The 17,544-nt window shown below is 38.3% G+C and overlaps 1 protein-coding gene across 2 annotated transcripts in view; it reads left to right on the forward strand.

Moving 5' to 3' along the window:
• Positions 1-17,544, forward strand: part of LOC127846357 (DNA replication licensing factor mcm4-A-like) — a 61,863-nt gene that overhangs the window by 34,591 nt on the left and 9,728 nt on the right. For both annotated transcript variants that reach the window (XM_052377543.1, XM_052377544.1), the window contains exons 7-14: positions 31-273; positions 2,231-2,465; positions 3,802-3,893; positions 8,567-8,669; positions 9,883-10,153; positions 12,503-12,657; positions 13,193-13,310; positions 16,228-16,469. In XM_052377543.1, the coding sequence (XP_052233503.1) occupies positions 31-273; positions 2,231-2,465; positions 3,802-3,893; positions 8,567-8,669; positions 9,883-10,153; positions 12,503-12,657; positions 13,193-13,310; positions 16,228-16,469 (1,459 nt within the window). The remainder of the gene's footprint in view (positions 1-30; positions 274-2,230; positions 2,466-3,801; positions 3,894-8,566; positions 8,670-9,882; positions 10,154-12,502; positions 12,658-13,192; positions 13,311-16,227; positions 16,470-17,544) is intronic.

Here is a 17,544-nt window from a genome sequence, read left to right on the forward strand (position 1 = left end):
TGTTCTATGTACCCACCCATATCTCCGTAGATATTGATCAGCTGATCACAATCAGTGGCATGGTGATCCGGTTATCTCACCTGATACCCGAGATGCGGGAGGCGTTCTTCCAGTGCTACGTGTGCCACAACACAACCACCAAGGAGATCGAGAGGGGCCGCATCGCTGAGCCCACGCTGTGCACCAACTGTAACACCAATCACAGCTACGCCCTTGTTCACAACCGATCGCAGTTCAGTGATAAACAGCACATCAAGCTACAGGAATCGCCAGGTAAGAATTGCTGTCTACAGCTTGTGTGATTTGTATGCCCTCCTTCGAAGAAGAAGGGGTATATTGTTATGCACATTGTATATTGTTTTGCACATGTCCGTTGGTCGGTCCGTCCACCGAATGGTTTCCGGATGATAACTGAAGAACGCTTACGCCTAGGATCAATAAACTTCATAGGTATATTGATCATAAATTGCAGATGACCCCTATTGATTTTCAGGTCAAAGGTCAAGGTCATGGTGACATGAACCAGTAAAATGGTTTCCGGATGATAACTCAAGTAGGCTTATGCCTAGGATCATGAAACTTCATAGGTATATTAATCATGACTTGCAGATGACCCCTATTGATTTTCAGGTCACTGGGTCAAACGTCACGGTGACTCTACACAGAAAAATGGTTTCAGGTTGATAACTCAAGAACGCTTACACTTAGGATCATGAAACTTCATTGTTACATTGATCATGATTCGCAGATGACCCCTAATGATTTTCAGGTCACTAGGTCAAAGGTCATGGTCACTGTGACTCGAACCAGTATAATGGTGTCCGGATGATAACTCAAGAACCCTTACGCCTAGGATCATGACACTTAATAGGTACATTGATCATGACTCGCAGATGACCAATATTTTTTCTAAGGTCACTAGGTCTAAGGTCAAGGTCATGGTGACTCGAACTAGCAAAATGGTTTCCGGATGATAACTTGAGAACACCTGAGCCTAGGATCATGAAACTTCATAGGTACATTGATCATGACTGGCAGATAACCCCCATTGATTTTCAGGTCACTAGGCCAAAGGTCACGGTCACAGTGACTCGAACCAGTAAAATGGTTTCCGGATGATAACTCAAGAATGCTTACACCTAGGATCACGAAACTTCATAGGTACATTGATCATGACTCACAGATGACCCCTATTGATTATCAGGTCACTAGGTCAAAGGTCAAGTTCACAGTGACAAAAAACGTATTCACACAATGGCTGCCACTACAACTGACTGCCCATATAGGGGGCATGCATGTTTTACAAACAGCCCTTGTTATTTTATATTTTGATAAAATATTATGCAGACATAGTAACAATTAGGAACTCCTTCAGTTTTAAGTTAGTTAATAACAAATATAGCTAGTGCACAAATTAGCTGACTGCTTTATGCTTTGTATTACATAAACTATTGAACAATTCACTATTGTATAAGCATTGTGATCTGAATTTACCCTGTTTTGATTACGTCTTTCATAAAACATTTTGAAACAAAATAATGCCGTTTTCACTACTCCTTCCTGGATGTTAATAAGCAGGCCATCACTTGTCAATAGTGCCTAACGTTTATGTTAGGCAATAATCTTAGTATCTTCCCCTGCTGCAGCTTCCGAATATTGTGTATCGATGTCTTTTGCTGTTAAAAACACAGATTTACTTTTCAGCTTAACTATTTTCATATTCCAAGCATCCTTTATATGTTGCATTAACTCACTGAAAGGTCACCATTGCAAAATGGATATTGTTTCTGCTTAGTTATCAAGAGGTCACGGGTTCAATCCCTACTGTGGGAATTTTCTTTAGATCTTCCTTAAAGACAACAAGTACTGGTTCTACTCAGCAAGAAAACAAACTCAACAAGCCTTAAGCTTTTGATGCAATTGTGTCTTGTTCTGAGAAAACTGGGCTTAATTCATGAGCGTAAAGTGTCGTCCTAGATTAGCCTGTGCAGTCTTCACAGGCTAATCAGGGACGATACTTTCCAACTAAACTTGATTTTCGGTAAGGAGGGACTTCCTTGAAACTAAAAATACCATAAAAGCGGAAAATGTCGTCCCTGATTAGCCTGTGCGAACTGCACAGGCTAATCTGGGATGACACTTAACGCACATGAATTAAGCCCAGTTTTCTCAGAACAAGACACAATTGATCTCTTTTAAAAAAGCTTTAAACTAACTCTTGGGCTTGTAGATGACATGCCGCCCGGTCAGACCCCACACACCGTGGTGCTGTACGCCCACAGCGACCTGGTAGACAAGGTGCAGGCCGGAGACCGGGTCACCATCACAGGGATCTACCGCGCCATGCCCCTCAGGGTGAACCCTCGCATGCGAAATGTCAAGTCTGTCTACAAGACACACATTGATGTGGTACACTTCAGAAAGATGGATGTCCGCCGACTGCACGAGGCCGAGGATGATGAAACGTAATTGCAACATATTGCCTGTTTTATAGCTCACCTGGGCCCATATATTCACCAGCCCATTTTAAGACTTAAGAATAAAGAATAGTCTTGGACTAAAAAAAACATCTTTCAGTTTGCATAGATATAAGCTTAAAATGGTGCACATTTCCTTAACATATTGTTCATTGATAAAAATATATAATTATGGGTGTTTACCACCATGCTTGACTTGATTTTCAAGTTGTTAGGTACATAACAGTTGTAATAATTTTTTATGATTCTTTCCTAAAACTTTAACCTTGCATTAAAGTTTTGCAATAACTTTTGCAATATTGAATATAGCAACTTGATATTGTACATGCATGTGTTTCTCAGAAAGCTGCACATTTTGAGTGGTGAAAGGTCAAGGTCATCCTTCAAGGTCAAAAGTAAAAAATGCAATCCAAGGGAAGTAATAAGCTTTAAAAGGGAGATAATTTATAAACCTGCCAAATGATACATTGAAATTTTATTTCAAAGCAGCGCAATAGGGGGCATTGTGTTTCTGACAAACACATCTCTTGTTTTTATTTAGACTTTAGTGGTGTTTTGTGTGTAGCTCACCTGAGCACTTTGTGCTAAGAACCTTGTAAATTATCCAGATTTTGCTATGATCAATATGGAATCCAGGGCTCGAATTTAACTTTTATTTCTACTTGCAAAACATTGCGAGCAGCTTTAATACCAACTTGCAAAATCAAGAACATTCTCGCAAATTTTGCTGGAAACAATTTAATTTCGTTTTTTTATTCAACAGTTAACTTTGCTTTATCTTTCGTATTATTATTTCCATCTGTGGGCAAAAAGAAACTAGTTATTTTTCGCTTCGACGCCATGTCTGTTCAAGTTCAATGAGCACGTGTGAATTAGTCGACTGTTTAACGTTCTTTGTACCAATACCATCCTCGTATCTGTACTATAAGTATACTAGTCTATATACAAGGTGCGCGCTTCCGCAAACGGGTATTAGGACGTTCTATGACCTATGGTTTAGCGTTCAGGACGTCTAACGCATTTAGCAATATTACTGCTTTTTTTCACTATTTCTTTACTCGCAAAACATTACTAGTGGCTTAAAACTTAACTCGCAATCGGTATGTTTCACTCGCATTTTGCGAGTGTGCGAGTGTTAATTTCGAGCCCTGGAATCTTAAATCATTTAAAACCTGAAATGCTGTTTTGTGTAGCTCACTTGACCTCTTTTTGCTAGGACCCTGTTTAACGTCCACATTCACCTGAATCTTAACTATTTTATTCAAGTAGTCAATACGGGTTCTGATATTACTACACCTAAAATGCTGTTTCATGTGTTTTTCAGGAAGACCTCAAGACTGCCTAAGGAACGTGTGGAACAGATTATTAAACTGTCTAAAGAGCCAGATATTTATGAGAGACTTGCCAGAGCTATAGGTAATTGCATGAAGCCTGCAGGCCAGGCCAGCCATTCTTACTGATACATGAACACAATATGGACAATATTTTATTGCTCTTAGGGTATACACATGGAATAAATTCCACAGGAAAGTTATTATCCCTTGCCTGAGGGGGAGGGATATTGTTTTGGCGTTGTCCGGCCGGCTGGCACTTTTGTGTCCGGAGCCATATCTTGGAAGTGGTTTGGCCGATTTCATTGAAACTTGGTATGAGTATATATATATATGGATAAGACGATGATGCATGCCAAATGGCATTGTACACCATCAGTTAATATCTGAGTTATTACCCTTTGTATCTTGAAAAAATGCTTACATCTGTGACAAAGCTCTAGTTTGGCGGGGGATATCAATTCAATGAATTTGCTTGTTAAATAAATATTTTCAGAAGCACTAATGGGAAACTGTTTTAACAACAAGGTAACAAAATATCAATGTACACTGATTAAACTGTTCAACTTTCTGGGAGCTTCATTATGACTCGTTGAGGAACTATAAGATTTTTTAGCTCTCCTGTCACGAAGTGACATGGTGAGCTTATGTGACTGTGTGATGTCCGGCGTCCGTATGTGCGTGCATGTGTGTGTGCGTCCGTCAACAATTTGTTTGTGTAGACAGTAGAGGTCACAGTTTTCATCCAATCTTAATGAAATTTGGTCAGAATGTTTATCTTGATGAAATCTGGGTTGGGATTGTATTTGGGTCATCTGGGGTCAAAAACAAGGTCACAATAGGTCAACTAATAGAAAAACCTTGTGTAGACAATAGAGGTCGCAGTTTTCATCCAATCTTTATGAAATTTGGTCAGAATGTTTATCTTGATGAAATCTGGGTTGGGATTGTATTTGGGTCATCTGGGGTCAAAAACTAGGTCACGAGGTCAAATAATTAAAAAATCATCTATTTGTTTGTGTAGACAGTAGAGGTCACAGTTTTTATCCAATGTTTATGAAATTTGGTCAGAATGTTTATCTTGATGAAATCTGGGCTGGAATTGTATTTGGGTCATCTGGGGTCAAAAACTAGGTCACTAGGTCAAAAACTAGGTCAAATAATAGAAAAACCTTGTTTAGACAATAGAGGTCACGGTTTTCATCCATTCTTTATGAAATGTGGTCAGAATGTTTATCTTGATGAAATCTGACTTGTGAATGTATTTGGGTCATCTGGGGTCAAAAACTAGGTCACTATGTCAAAAACTAGGTCAAATAATAGAAAAACCTTGTGTAGACAATAGAGGTCGCAGTTTTCATCCAATCCTTATGAAATTTGGTCAGAATGTTTATCTTGATGAAATCTGGGTTGGAACTGTATTTGGGTCATCTGAGGTCAAAAACTAGGTCACTAGGTCAAATAATAGAAAAATCGTCAACAATTTGTTTGTGTAGACAGTAGAGGTCACAGTTTTCATCCAATCTTTATGATAAATGGTTAGAATGTTTATCTTGATGAAATCTGGGTTGTGATTGTATTTAGGTCATCTGGGGTCAAAAACTAGGTCACTAGGCCAAAAAATAGGTTACTCGGTGAAATAATAGAAAAACCTTGTATAGACAATATAGGTCGCAGTTTTCATCCAATCTTTATGAAATTTGGTCAGAATGTTTATCTTGATGAAATCTGGGTTGGGATTATTTGGGTCATCTTGGGTCAAAAACTAGGCCACTAGGTCAAGTAATAGAAAAACCTTGTGTAGACAATAGAGGTCACAGTTTTCATCCAATCTTCATGAAATTTGGTCAGAATGTTTGTTTTGATGAAATCTGGGTTGGGATTGTATTTTGGTCATCTGGGGTCAAAAACTAGGTCACTTGGTCAAATAATAGAAAAACCTTGTGTAGACAATAGAGGTCACAGTTTTCATCCAATCTTCATGAAATTTGGTCAGAATGTTAGTTTTGATGAAATCTGGGTTGGGATTGTATTTTGGTCATCTGGGGTCAAAAACTAGGTCACTAGGTCAAATAATAGAAAAACCTTGTGTAGACAATAGAGGTCACAGTTTTCATTCAATCTTTATAAAATTTGATCAGAATGTTTATCTTGATGAAATCTGTGTTGGGATTGTATTTGGGTCACCTGGGGTCAAAAACTAGGTCAATAGGTCAAATATTAGAAAAATCTTGTGTAGACAATAGAGGTCACAGTTTTCATCCAATCTTTATGAGATTTGGTCAGAATGTTTATCTTGATGAAAACTGGGTTGGGATTGTTTTGGTTAGACAGGTGAGCGATATAGAGCCATCATAGCCCTCTTGTTTTAAGATAATGGTCTTGGTAGTCAAAGCATTCTTCTTCCAAGTTAATGCCATCATTTTTCATGTGTGGTGTCTTCATATAATTTTAAGGCCGCCATTTGCGTGTTCATGATAGGATAGTTGCTGGACTAGTTAGCAATTTCTTAATCCTTTTCCACTAAAAGGCAAAGTTAAAATGGCTAAGTGCAAACAGAATAAAAACCAGAACAGCCTGCATGAAACATGTAGCCAGTTCAGGATTTTTGCTGTTTGCTGCTCATCAGTATCTAAAGGTTGGAAATGAAGACTTTAAAATAAAACTTCAATCTAGTAAGAAAGGCATTTAATAAAAATTAAATTTCTAAGGTACTACAAAGGTGTCCAATACATATCTAAGTGGTAAAGGGTTGAGTGAATGGTGGAGAATGAAAACATACCTGGTTAAGAGATACAACTCCAAAAAGAATTGGAGAACATTATTAGCAAGAGGTTCCATTTGTATCGTAAATTGATCATTGAATCTGCGAGTCAGTCAGACAAATATTCAACTGGAAAGTGCTGGACAGGATGAAAAAAAGTATCGTCAGTTTTCTTCAAGTCTGGTGAACTTGATGAATTATTATTTTGATGCAAAATATAATGATGTAAATTATTCATGGTATTTATCAGTATGTAATACTAATTTTAGAATCACATATTAGATTATTGTTTTCATTTTTGGGATTTAATTAGCCGGATTTTTTTCGAAAAAATCTCGGCTTATAGATTGATGTTGTCGGGCGGGGCGGGGGGGCGGGCGGGCGGGCGGGGTGGCGGCGTGCTCGAAAATGTTAAAGTTCTTATTTCATGGTATAACTTTGGTATGCTTGGACCTAGAGTCTTCAAACTTGACATGAAGGTTGGCCAGGATTAACAGATGACCACTGGTCATTTCAAGGTCATTCATTTGAAGGTCAAGGTCACTGTGACCTTCAATATAAAAAATGTTAAAGTTGTTATAACTTTGGTATGCTTGGACCTAGAGTCTTGAAACTTGACATGAAGGTTGGCCATAACTAGTTAGTAACCACTGGTCATTTCAAGGTCATTCATTTGAAGGTCAAGGTCACTGTGACCTTGAATGTAAAAATGTTAAAGTTCTTATTTCATGGTATAACTTTGGTATGCTTGGACCTAGAGTCTTCAAACTTGACATGAAGGTTGGCCAGGATTAACAGATGACCACTGGTCATTTCAAGGTCATTCATTTGAAGGTGAAGGTCACTGTGACCTTCAATATAAAAATGTTAAAGTTGTTATAACTTTGGTATGCTTGGACCTAGAGTCTTGAAACTTGACATGAAGGTTGGCCAGAACTAGTAAGTAACCACTGGACATTTCAAGGTCATTCATTTGAAGGTCAAGGTCACTGTGACCTTGAATGTAAAAATGTTAAAGTTGTTATAACTTTGGTATGCTTGGACCTAGAGTCTTGAAACTTGACATGAAGGTTGGCCAGAACTAGTAAGTAACCACTGGACATTTCAAGGTCATTCATTTGAAGGTCAAGGTCACTGTGACCTTGAATGTAAAAATGTTAAAGTTCTTATTTCATGTTATAACTTTGGTATGCTTGTACCTAGAGTCTTCAAACTTGAAATAAAGATTGGCCAGTACTAGAAGATGACCACTGGTCATTTCAATGTCATTCATTTGAAGGTCAAGGTCACTGTGACCTTAAATGTTAAAATGTTAAAATTGTTATAACTTTGGTATGCTTGGACATAGAGTCTTCAAACTTGACATGAAGGTTTGCAAGCACACTTAGATGACCACTGGTCATTTCAAGGTCATTCATTCTAAGGTCAAGGTCACTGTGACCTTGAATGTAAAAATGTTAAAGTTCTTATAACTTTGGTAGGTAAAAATGTTAAAGTTCTTATTCCATGTTATAACTTTGGTATGCTTGTACCTAGAGTCTTCAAACTTGACATAAAGGTTGGCCAGTACTAGAAGATCACCACTGCTCATTTCAATGCCATTCATTTGAAGGTCAAGGTCACTGTGACCTTCAATGTTAAAATGTTAAAATTGTTATATGCATTCAAAACATAACACAAGGTTTGCTCATGCCTTGAAAAGTACTTACATATCATTTTGACCTTTGAACAATATTTCAGTAATTTAAGTATTGCATTGACAAAAACACGAAAGGTACTTTCCTGTCATTTAAATCAAAAATCCGGCTTCAATGCGGTCATCTCCGACCGCGGAACTCTTGTTCTAATATTCATTACGTTTAAGGTCACAGTTGTTTAAATTGCACCCACAAAGCATTGAACAAAAGGCTCCAATGACTTGAACCTTCATTACATAATGTTGTTTAAATGGTACAATTGATCATCATTGTGAACCATGTACTGGTTGCTTCTAGCCCCAAGCATCTATGAAAACGATGACATCAAGAAGGGGATTCTGATGCAGCTGTTTGGAGGAACAAGAAAGGATTTCACCAGCACAGGGAGGGGAAAGTTCAGGTAAGGGATTTGCAGGTTTTCATTTTTGATAAGGACTACTTATTTCATGGTCCCACATCAATCAAGATTCCTTTGAAGAAGAATTTGGGGTGTAGTGCTTTGCACCTGCAAGTCAGAAGGTCTGTCTGTAGACCTTTGTGTTGCGTATGATCGTATAGTGTTAATAAATGACGAAATCGTGCGTTAAGTTCGACCTTTTAATAAAAAAGGTATCCAGTATTTTCTTCTCAAAAGTGTTATAGTTGAGCTGGATCCGGCATGGTGTAACTTCTCATGAGCGTTATGAATTCCCGACAATTGGGTTTCCACTTATTATCTAGACAACCTTGTATCACAATGGGTTTGCTGTTTTCTTAGGAAGAAAGGTAAAGGTCTTTTGGGGTTTCAGCTTTTTATGCCCCCGAAGGAGGGCATATAGTGATCCGACTGTCCGTCACACTTTGCTTTAAGGTTTCTAAAAATGCTCATAACTTCTCTGTCGCTTCAGATAGCAATTTCATATTTGGCTTGCATGTGTATATGGACAAGGCCTTTCCATAAGCACACAAATTTTTATCCCTGTGACCTTGACCTTGAACTTAGGGTCCGCGTTTAGGTTTCGAAATCTGCATTTAGGTTTCGAAAAAAGCTCATAACTTCTATGTCCCTTGAGCTATAACCTTCATATTTGGTATGCATTTGTATATGGACAAGACCTTTCCATACGCACAAAAATTTTGATCCCTGTGACCTTGACCTTGAACTTAGGGTCCGTGTTTAGGTTTCAAAATCTGTGTTGAGGTTTCGAAAAATGCTCATAACTTCTATGTCCCTTGAGATATAACCTTCATATTTGGTATACATGTGTAAATGGACATGGCCTTTCCATACGCACAAACACTTTGACCCCTGTGACCTTGACCTTGAGCTTAGGGTCGGCGTTTAGATTTGGAAATCTGCGTTTAGGTTTCGAAAAATGCTCATAACTTCTATCAAAGCCTTTATAGGGGGCATATGTCATCCTATGGTGACAGCTCTTGTTTTGTTGTTCAAATTAGGAGCATTTATAGGGACCCATCCCCAATGTTTATTTTTCCCTGATGGGTTATGTAAGTAAAAAAAACATCAACACTAGTTGTCTTATTTTTGTCAAAACAGGATTTCCTCCAATCCAAAGCGACTTGGTCTCAATCCCAAAATGGTGGAAAAAAACAACACTTGTTTTGTGATTCAGGTCCGAGATGAACATCCTGTTATGTGGAGACCCGGGTACCAGCAAGTCTCAGCTGCTGCAATATGTGCATCATCTGGTTCCCCGTGGCCAGTACACGTCTGGCAAGGGGTCCAGTGCCACTGGTCTAACCGCATACATCACCAAGGACCCGGACACCCGGCAGCTTGTGTTGCAGACAGGTGCCCTCGTGCTCAGTGATAATGGCGTCTGCTGCATCGACGAGTTTGACAAGATGAACGATAGCACAAGATCTGTGCTCCATGAAGTTATGGTATGGTTGCTGGGCTGAAGATTTCAAATCAAGACTTGTGTTCACATAATAATGTTGTAGTTATATGCTAGATGGATGGGGTTGTTGTTGTTTTCTTTCCTTTTGGCATGAATAACATTTTATGAATTAGACTGTTGTCATATCCTCTGCAATTATCTTTATGGTGGCAATGTGTTAAAATAAAACAACAAATGTGGTTTCTTAAATTGTAAATAACAATTATTTTATAAACTCGGAAGTTTGTTCCAGATAACATTCATCCATATGTGACTCATGAAGGTTCTTTTATAGAATCTGAAACCCTTAAACTCGTGTACCATTATGTTCTTTTTTTCAGGAGCAACATACGCTTTCCTTTTTATGTCCCCCACCACTATAGTGGGGGACATAATGTTTTTGCCCTCTCTGTTGGTTGGTTGGTTTGTGTGTTTGTTTGCTTCAACTTTAACATTTTTCCATAACTTTTGCAATATTGAAGATAGCAACTTCATATTTGGCATGCATGTGTATCTCATGGAGCTGCACTTTTTGAGTGTTGAATGGTCAATGTCAAGGTCATCCTTCTAGGTCAAAGGTCCAATATATAGCTTAAAAGCGGTGCAGTAGGGGACGTAGTGTTTCTGACAAACACATATCTTGCTTATCCTCTGCAATTGTTTTAATGCAGTGTAAAAAAAAAAACATGTTGTGGCTTCCTGAATTTTAAAAAAGATTTTACTAATACATGAACCAAACATTGTCACTAACTTTTATCTTGCTCAAGAAGGGCCTCTTGCAGATTATGATACTATGTTAACGCTTTCCCCCCATTAGAAGCGAAGTGAAAATGGCTTTTGCAGCCAGCATAAAACCAGAACAGCCTGCGAGTAACTCGCAGTCTGTTCAGGTTTTATGCTGTTTGCTGCTCATCAGTATCTAAGGATTGGAGATGAAGCCTTTAAATCTTGAATATGGTAAGAAAGGTCTTTAATTATGCCCCCCTTCGAAGAAGAGGGGGTATATTGCTTTGCTCATGTCGGTCTGTCGGTCCGTCCACCAGGTGGTTTCCGGATGATAACTCAAGAACGCTTGGGTCTAGGATCATGAAACTTCATAGGTACATTGATCATGACTCGCAGATGACCCCTATTGATTTTCAGGTCACTAGGTCAAAGGTCAAGGTCACGGTGACCCGAAATAGTAAAATGGTTTCCGGATGATAACTCAAGAACGCTTAGGCCTAGGATCATGAAACTTGATAGGTAGATTGATCATGACTTGCAGATGACCCCTATTGATTTTCAGGTCACTAGGTCAAAGGTCAAGGTCACAGTGACCCAAAATAGTAAAATGATTTCCGGATGATAACTCAAGAACACTTAGGCCTAGGATCATGAAACTTGATAGGTAGATTGGTCATGACTCGCAGATGACCCCTATTGATTTTCAGGTCACTAGGTCAAAGGTCAAGGTCACAGTGACCCAAAATAGTAAAATGGTTTCCGGATGATAACTCAAGAACGTTTATGCCGAGGATCATGAAACTAAGAAGGTAGATTGATAATAGCTGGCAGATGACCCCTATTGATTTTCAGGTCACTAGGTCAAAGGTCAAGGTCACGGTGACCCGAAATAGTAAAATGTTTCCGGATGATAACTCAAGAACGCTTATGCCTAGGATCATGAAACTTCATAGGTACATTGATCATGACTCGCAGATGACCCCTATTGATTTTCAGGTCACAAGGTCAAAGGTCAAGGTCACGGTGACCCGAAATAGTAAAATGGTTTCTGGATGATAACTCAAGAATGCTTATGCCTAGGATCATGAAACTTGATAGGTAGATTGATCATGACTCGCAGTTGACCCCTATTGATTTTCAGGTCACTATATCAAAGGTCACGGTAACCTGAAATAGTAAAATGGTTTCCTGATGATAACTCAAGAACGCTAATGGCTACGATCATAAAACTTCATAGGTACATTGATCATGACTCGCAGATGACCCCTATTGATTTTCAGGTCACTTGGTCAATGGTCAAGGTCACGATGACCGGAAATAGTAACATGGTTTCCTGATGATAACTCAAGAACGCTTATGGCTAGGATCATGAAACTTCATAGGTACATTGATTATGACTGGCAGATGACCCCTACAGATTTTCAGGTCACTAGGTCAAAGGTCAAGGTCACAGTGACAAAAAACATATTCACACAATGGCTGTCACTACAACGGAGAGCCCATATGGGGGGCATGCATGTTTTACAAACAGCCCTTGTTAAATTTAACGTTTAAGGGGACTACAAATGCGTCAAAATATGTATATAAGTGGTAAAGGGTTAACGTGTTCTTCTGACTTGTTTTTCAGGAGCAACAGACCCTGTCCATCGCGAAGGCAGGCATTATCTGTTCCTTGAACGCCCGCACGTCAATCCTGGCTGCTGCCAACCCTGTAGAGTCGCAGTGGAACAAGAACAAGACCATCACAGAGAACATCATGCTGCCGCACACACTGTTGTCCAGGTATGCTTTTATCCCTTGGAGAGAGGCATTCAAGCCACCTTTGGGTTTGAAGTCTTCAGCAGCTATGAGATGATGGGATGATTTTGGAATAAGTGTCATATATTATGTGATACCATTGTTGATGAGTCGAGTACTTGTTCTTAGCTCGGCGTTTTCAGAGAGTTCTACACGAAACACCCATTTTGGGGTCACTTGGTCAAAGGTCAAGGTCACTGTGACCTCTAAAATAAGGGAAAAAAAATTCTGACAAGCTTTCATTTATTCAAAACTGCACCCGTAGCCTGGCTAAGCACCCAGTATGCGGTGCTCTTGTTTTAACTTTGGACCAAGAAGTCCTTATACAAAGACAAAGTCCATACTATTACCAATCAAGTTTTGTTGCTTTCATTGCCAGTTATATGGCATTTAATTAATTAATTTGTTTGTATTGGAAAAACCAGAAACATGGTAGTTAATTTATCATGCAAAAAAGACTTCTCTTGTATCTAGTGTGTAACATATTGTTCCTGCTATGAGTCTCTCGTTTTGACTGCAGATTTGACCTGATTTTCCTGATTCTGGACCCTCAAGACGAGCTGTATGATCGGAAGCTGGCCAGCCATCTGGTCTCGCTCTACTTCCATGCCCAGGAACAAGAAGAGGAGGAATTCTTGGTAAGTGCCTTCTCAATGCATAATTCTGTACTAATTGGTGCCTTCTCAATGAATAATTCTGAACTAATAAGTGCTTTCTCAATGCATAATTATGTACTAATTAGTGCCTTAATGCATAACTGTACTAATTAGTGCCTTCCCAATGCATAATTCTGTACTAATTAGTGCCTTCTTAATGCATAATTATATACTTATTAGTGCCTTCTCAATGCATAGTTTTGTACTAATTAGTGCCTTCTCAATGCATAATTCTGTACTTATTAGTGCCGTCTCAGTGCATTATTCTGAACTAATTAGTGCCTTCTCAATGCATAATCCTGTACATATAAGTGCTTTCTCAATGCATCATTGTGTACTAATTAGTGTCTTTTCAATGCATAATGTTGTACTAATTAGTGCTTTCTTAATGCATAATTGTCACCTACCGGTTTCACCGGAGGGGACTTATGGTTTGCGCTCTGTGAGTCTGTCTGTCTGTCACACTTTTCTGGATCCTGCGATAACTTTAGAAGTTCTTCATATTTTTTCATGAAACTTGAAACATAAATAGATGGCAATATGGACATTATGCACGTCATTTCATTGTGTTCCTATGTGAAAAATTCTGGTTGCTATGGAAACAAATAGTCTAGAAATACTGCTGAAAAAGGTGGTTTTCTGGATCCTGCGATAACTGTAAAAGTTCTTCATATTTTTTCATGAAACTTGAAACATGGATAGATGGCAATATGGACATTATGCATGTCATTTCATTTTGTTCCTACGTCAAAAATGATGGTTGCTATGGCAACAAATATAAAAAAAATCTGACAATGGTGGAATTTCTGACAATGGTGGAGCCGGTAGGGGACATGCATTGCTTGGCAATAGTCTTGTTGTGTACTAATGAGTGCCTTCTCAATGCATTATTCTGTACTAATTAGTGCCTTCTTAGACCAGTGTCTTGTGTTTGCAATCATTTTCATCACATGCAGTACTTGCAATGAATGTCACTGCTATTGAGTTTTAATCCTTTACCACTTCGATATATATTTTTTGACACATTTGTAGAACATTCAAAAGTTATATTAAAAATATAACCTTTCTTACTAGATTCAAATTTTCCAAGTCTTAGAGTTACTCTTGGGATGTTCTGGTTTTATGCTGTTTGCATAAAGCCATTTTCACTTTGTTTCTAAGTGGGAAAGGGTTAAAATAGAGCATGTATACCTCTGTTGAAAGGGTGTTATACCAATGCAAACTATTTCTAGATTACTGTGATACTAAAATTATTCGTCAGGCATTAATTTTGCCTTATTTCGTCAGTAGACTGATTGACGAATTTACGATTCTAACAAATAATTATTCCAATTAGGAAACAAACTTAGATTTAATTACCGTAGGCATGAGACATTAAAATCCAACGTAATCCATGCATACATGCTATGTTGTTTTTTGCAACCAAAATAAATCCGGTTTTGACACAAAGTGATGCACATTTTACAGTGTACCTAAGTTAACTGACACGTGACATGGCTGTAAAAAGCGGATGCAGTTAAGCTGTGTAGAATAAGTTGAATTCGTTTAGGTTGAATAGTAATGATTAGCGCTAATTGTTTACAACTTTATTACCCATTGTGTGTTTGTTTTTATGCCCCCGGATCAAGAGATCGGGGGTATATTGTTTTTAGCCTGTCTGTCTGTCTGTCATTGTGTCAGTCAGTCATTGTATGTGTGTGTGTCCCAAAACATTAACTCTGGTTCAAGTTTTATAACTTTTGCAATATTGAAGATAGCAACTTCATATTTGGCAGGCATGTGTATCTCATGGAGTTGCACATTTTGAGTGGTGATAAGTCAAGGTCAAGGTCATCCTTCAAGGTCAAATATCATTGTATTTTTCGTTCCTAAAACTTTAACCTTCGTTAAAATTTGGTCATAACCTTTTGAATATTGAAGATAGCAACTTTATATTTGGCATGCATGTGTATCTCATGGAGCTGCACATGTTGAGTGGTCAAAGGTCAAATTTATGGCTTCAAAGCGGTGCAATAGGGGGCATTGTGTTTCTGACAAACACATCTCTTGTTTTCAAGGGTGTTGACTAATTGGCAATTGGCTTCAATGTTTAAAACACTTGTTAACGGTCATTCGGTCCTGCTAATCATTATAATGAACTTGTCAATGGAATAAAATAATAAGGGCCCATCACAATCACATGATAACAAATGACTATCTAATTGCCATGTGACAAACAGGACTTCCAAGTTTCCTCCCTTTTCCCCACGATTTGTTGCAACTGCTAATCTGCGATTTTTCGGGGACATGTATAATATTACAAACAAATCGGATATTGACTGAAGCAATATATATTTACAAAATCAGAAATGGGGATTTTAAGTGCTTACGAAATAGTCATTTTTTTATGGCGACATTTCGTGCTGACGAAAATAAATGGTTTCACAGTATAATTGATTAATTAAATACATCAATTCAATAACTGAAAAGGTTTGTGTGCATGAACAATTTTAAATGGTTATTGGATAAATAGTTGTGCATGAAAAATTGTAACACTTGATAGCAGCAAATAATGTAGGAGATATTATTCTCTGCATATTGCATTATACAGTCGTTCAAACACTATATTGTGAACACTGGATGGCTGATCTTGTACAAGATTTTGTAAACGTAATTCTCATGTACATGCCTCGCTGTGGCAAGATATTGTACACATCATTTTCATCATTATACATCAGTCTCTTGTCCATGTCTGGCTGCAGATGATATTTGATATATTAAGTGCATTAAGTAAAAAGGCCAATGTCTATAATGTTCTTATCGTCATTGAATTATACAGTTGTACAAACAAAATATTTTGAACACGCAATATCAGTAGCAGATATTGTATACTATATTTTATACATTATTCCCGCTGCAGGATATGGGCATACTGAGGGACTACATCGCCTACGCCAAGGTTGAGGTCTCGCCCAAGATCAGCGAGGATGCAGGACAAGCTCTGATCCAGGAGTATGTGAACATGCGCAAGATCGGCAGTGGGCGTGGCCAGGTGTCTGCGTATCCACGACAACTGGAGTCACTGATCCGATTGGCTGAAGCTCACGCTAAGATGAGGCTGAACGACACTGTGCAAGTAGCGGATGTGGAAGAAGCAATGAGGTACGTTGTGCTTCATATTATTTATCGTCCCCTGCCTGTGAAACCGGAGGGGACGTATGGTTTGCGCTCCGTCTGTCTGTCTGTCGGTCAGTCCGTCACTTTTCTGGATCCTGCGATAACTTAAAAAGTTCTTAATATTTTTTCATGAAACATGGATAGATGGCAATATGGAGATTATGCACGTCATTTCATTTTGTTCCTACATTAAGAATTCTGGTTGCTATGGCAACAAATATTTATTTAAAAAAATTACTGACAATAGTAGTGTTTCACCAGTAGGGGACAGACAATATTGCTTGGCTATCTCTTGTTTCAGTAGACTTGGGAATGGAAGCAGGTATCAAAATACAGAATAAAAATCTGGATCACGGATGTTCCAATAAACTTTGTAAAGTCTTTATGACTCTTTGGTGATAAGTGTACCTTGATATCCAGTGATCACTTTAGGGAGAACAAGTACAGCCCTCTTGTTCTGTGTAAGAGGATTAAACACTCGGCTGTAAACAAATACAGTTAAGGGTTTAAGTCTCTTTAATAAAAGCCTTGTAGATTGGTTATTTTAATCAATAATCTTTAAGGGCCCTCAATCTATCAAATCTGCTGCCGAATTTCGGCCGCAGTCCTAGCCTGAAAAAGTATATTTTTTTCCCCCCATAACTGCTTTTTTCCCCCCTCAGAAAATGAAAAAAAAAATCAATGATTTATAGTTGAAAATTGACTCCAATATATCACGGTCTGTTATATCGCGTTTTCCAATATATCGCGAATCGGCTATGGCTCCCAAAATCAGACAAACATCATACCCAAATAACATGTTTTAATCTGAGAATTTGCTGGGTTTCAAGCTAGTATTTTACCCTATTTTTCACTCTCTTTAATTTTCTGTTTAATCCGACATTCATAATCAAGTTTTGACCAGACTGTTTGCTTTCATTGTACATCACATAAACACCTGTGTACTGCAATTAACAATAACCCCACTTGCAAACATCACACACAATGTTACCCTTCTCTCTTGAATTTGCTTTGAACTGCCGAAACACAACACACATGAAGGTGTATACAATTTTAATGT

The sequence above is a fragment of the Dreissena polymorpha genome, chromosome 9, assembly GCF_020536995.1.
Source record: "Dreissena polymorpha isolate Duluth1 chromosome 9, UMN_Dpol_1.0, whole genome shotgun sequence".
Taxonomy (NCBI): domain Eukaryota; kingdom Metazoa; phylum Mollusca; class Bivalvia; order Myida; family Dreissenidae; genus Dreissena; species Dreissena polymorpha.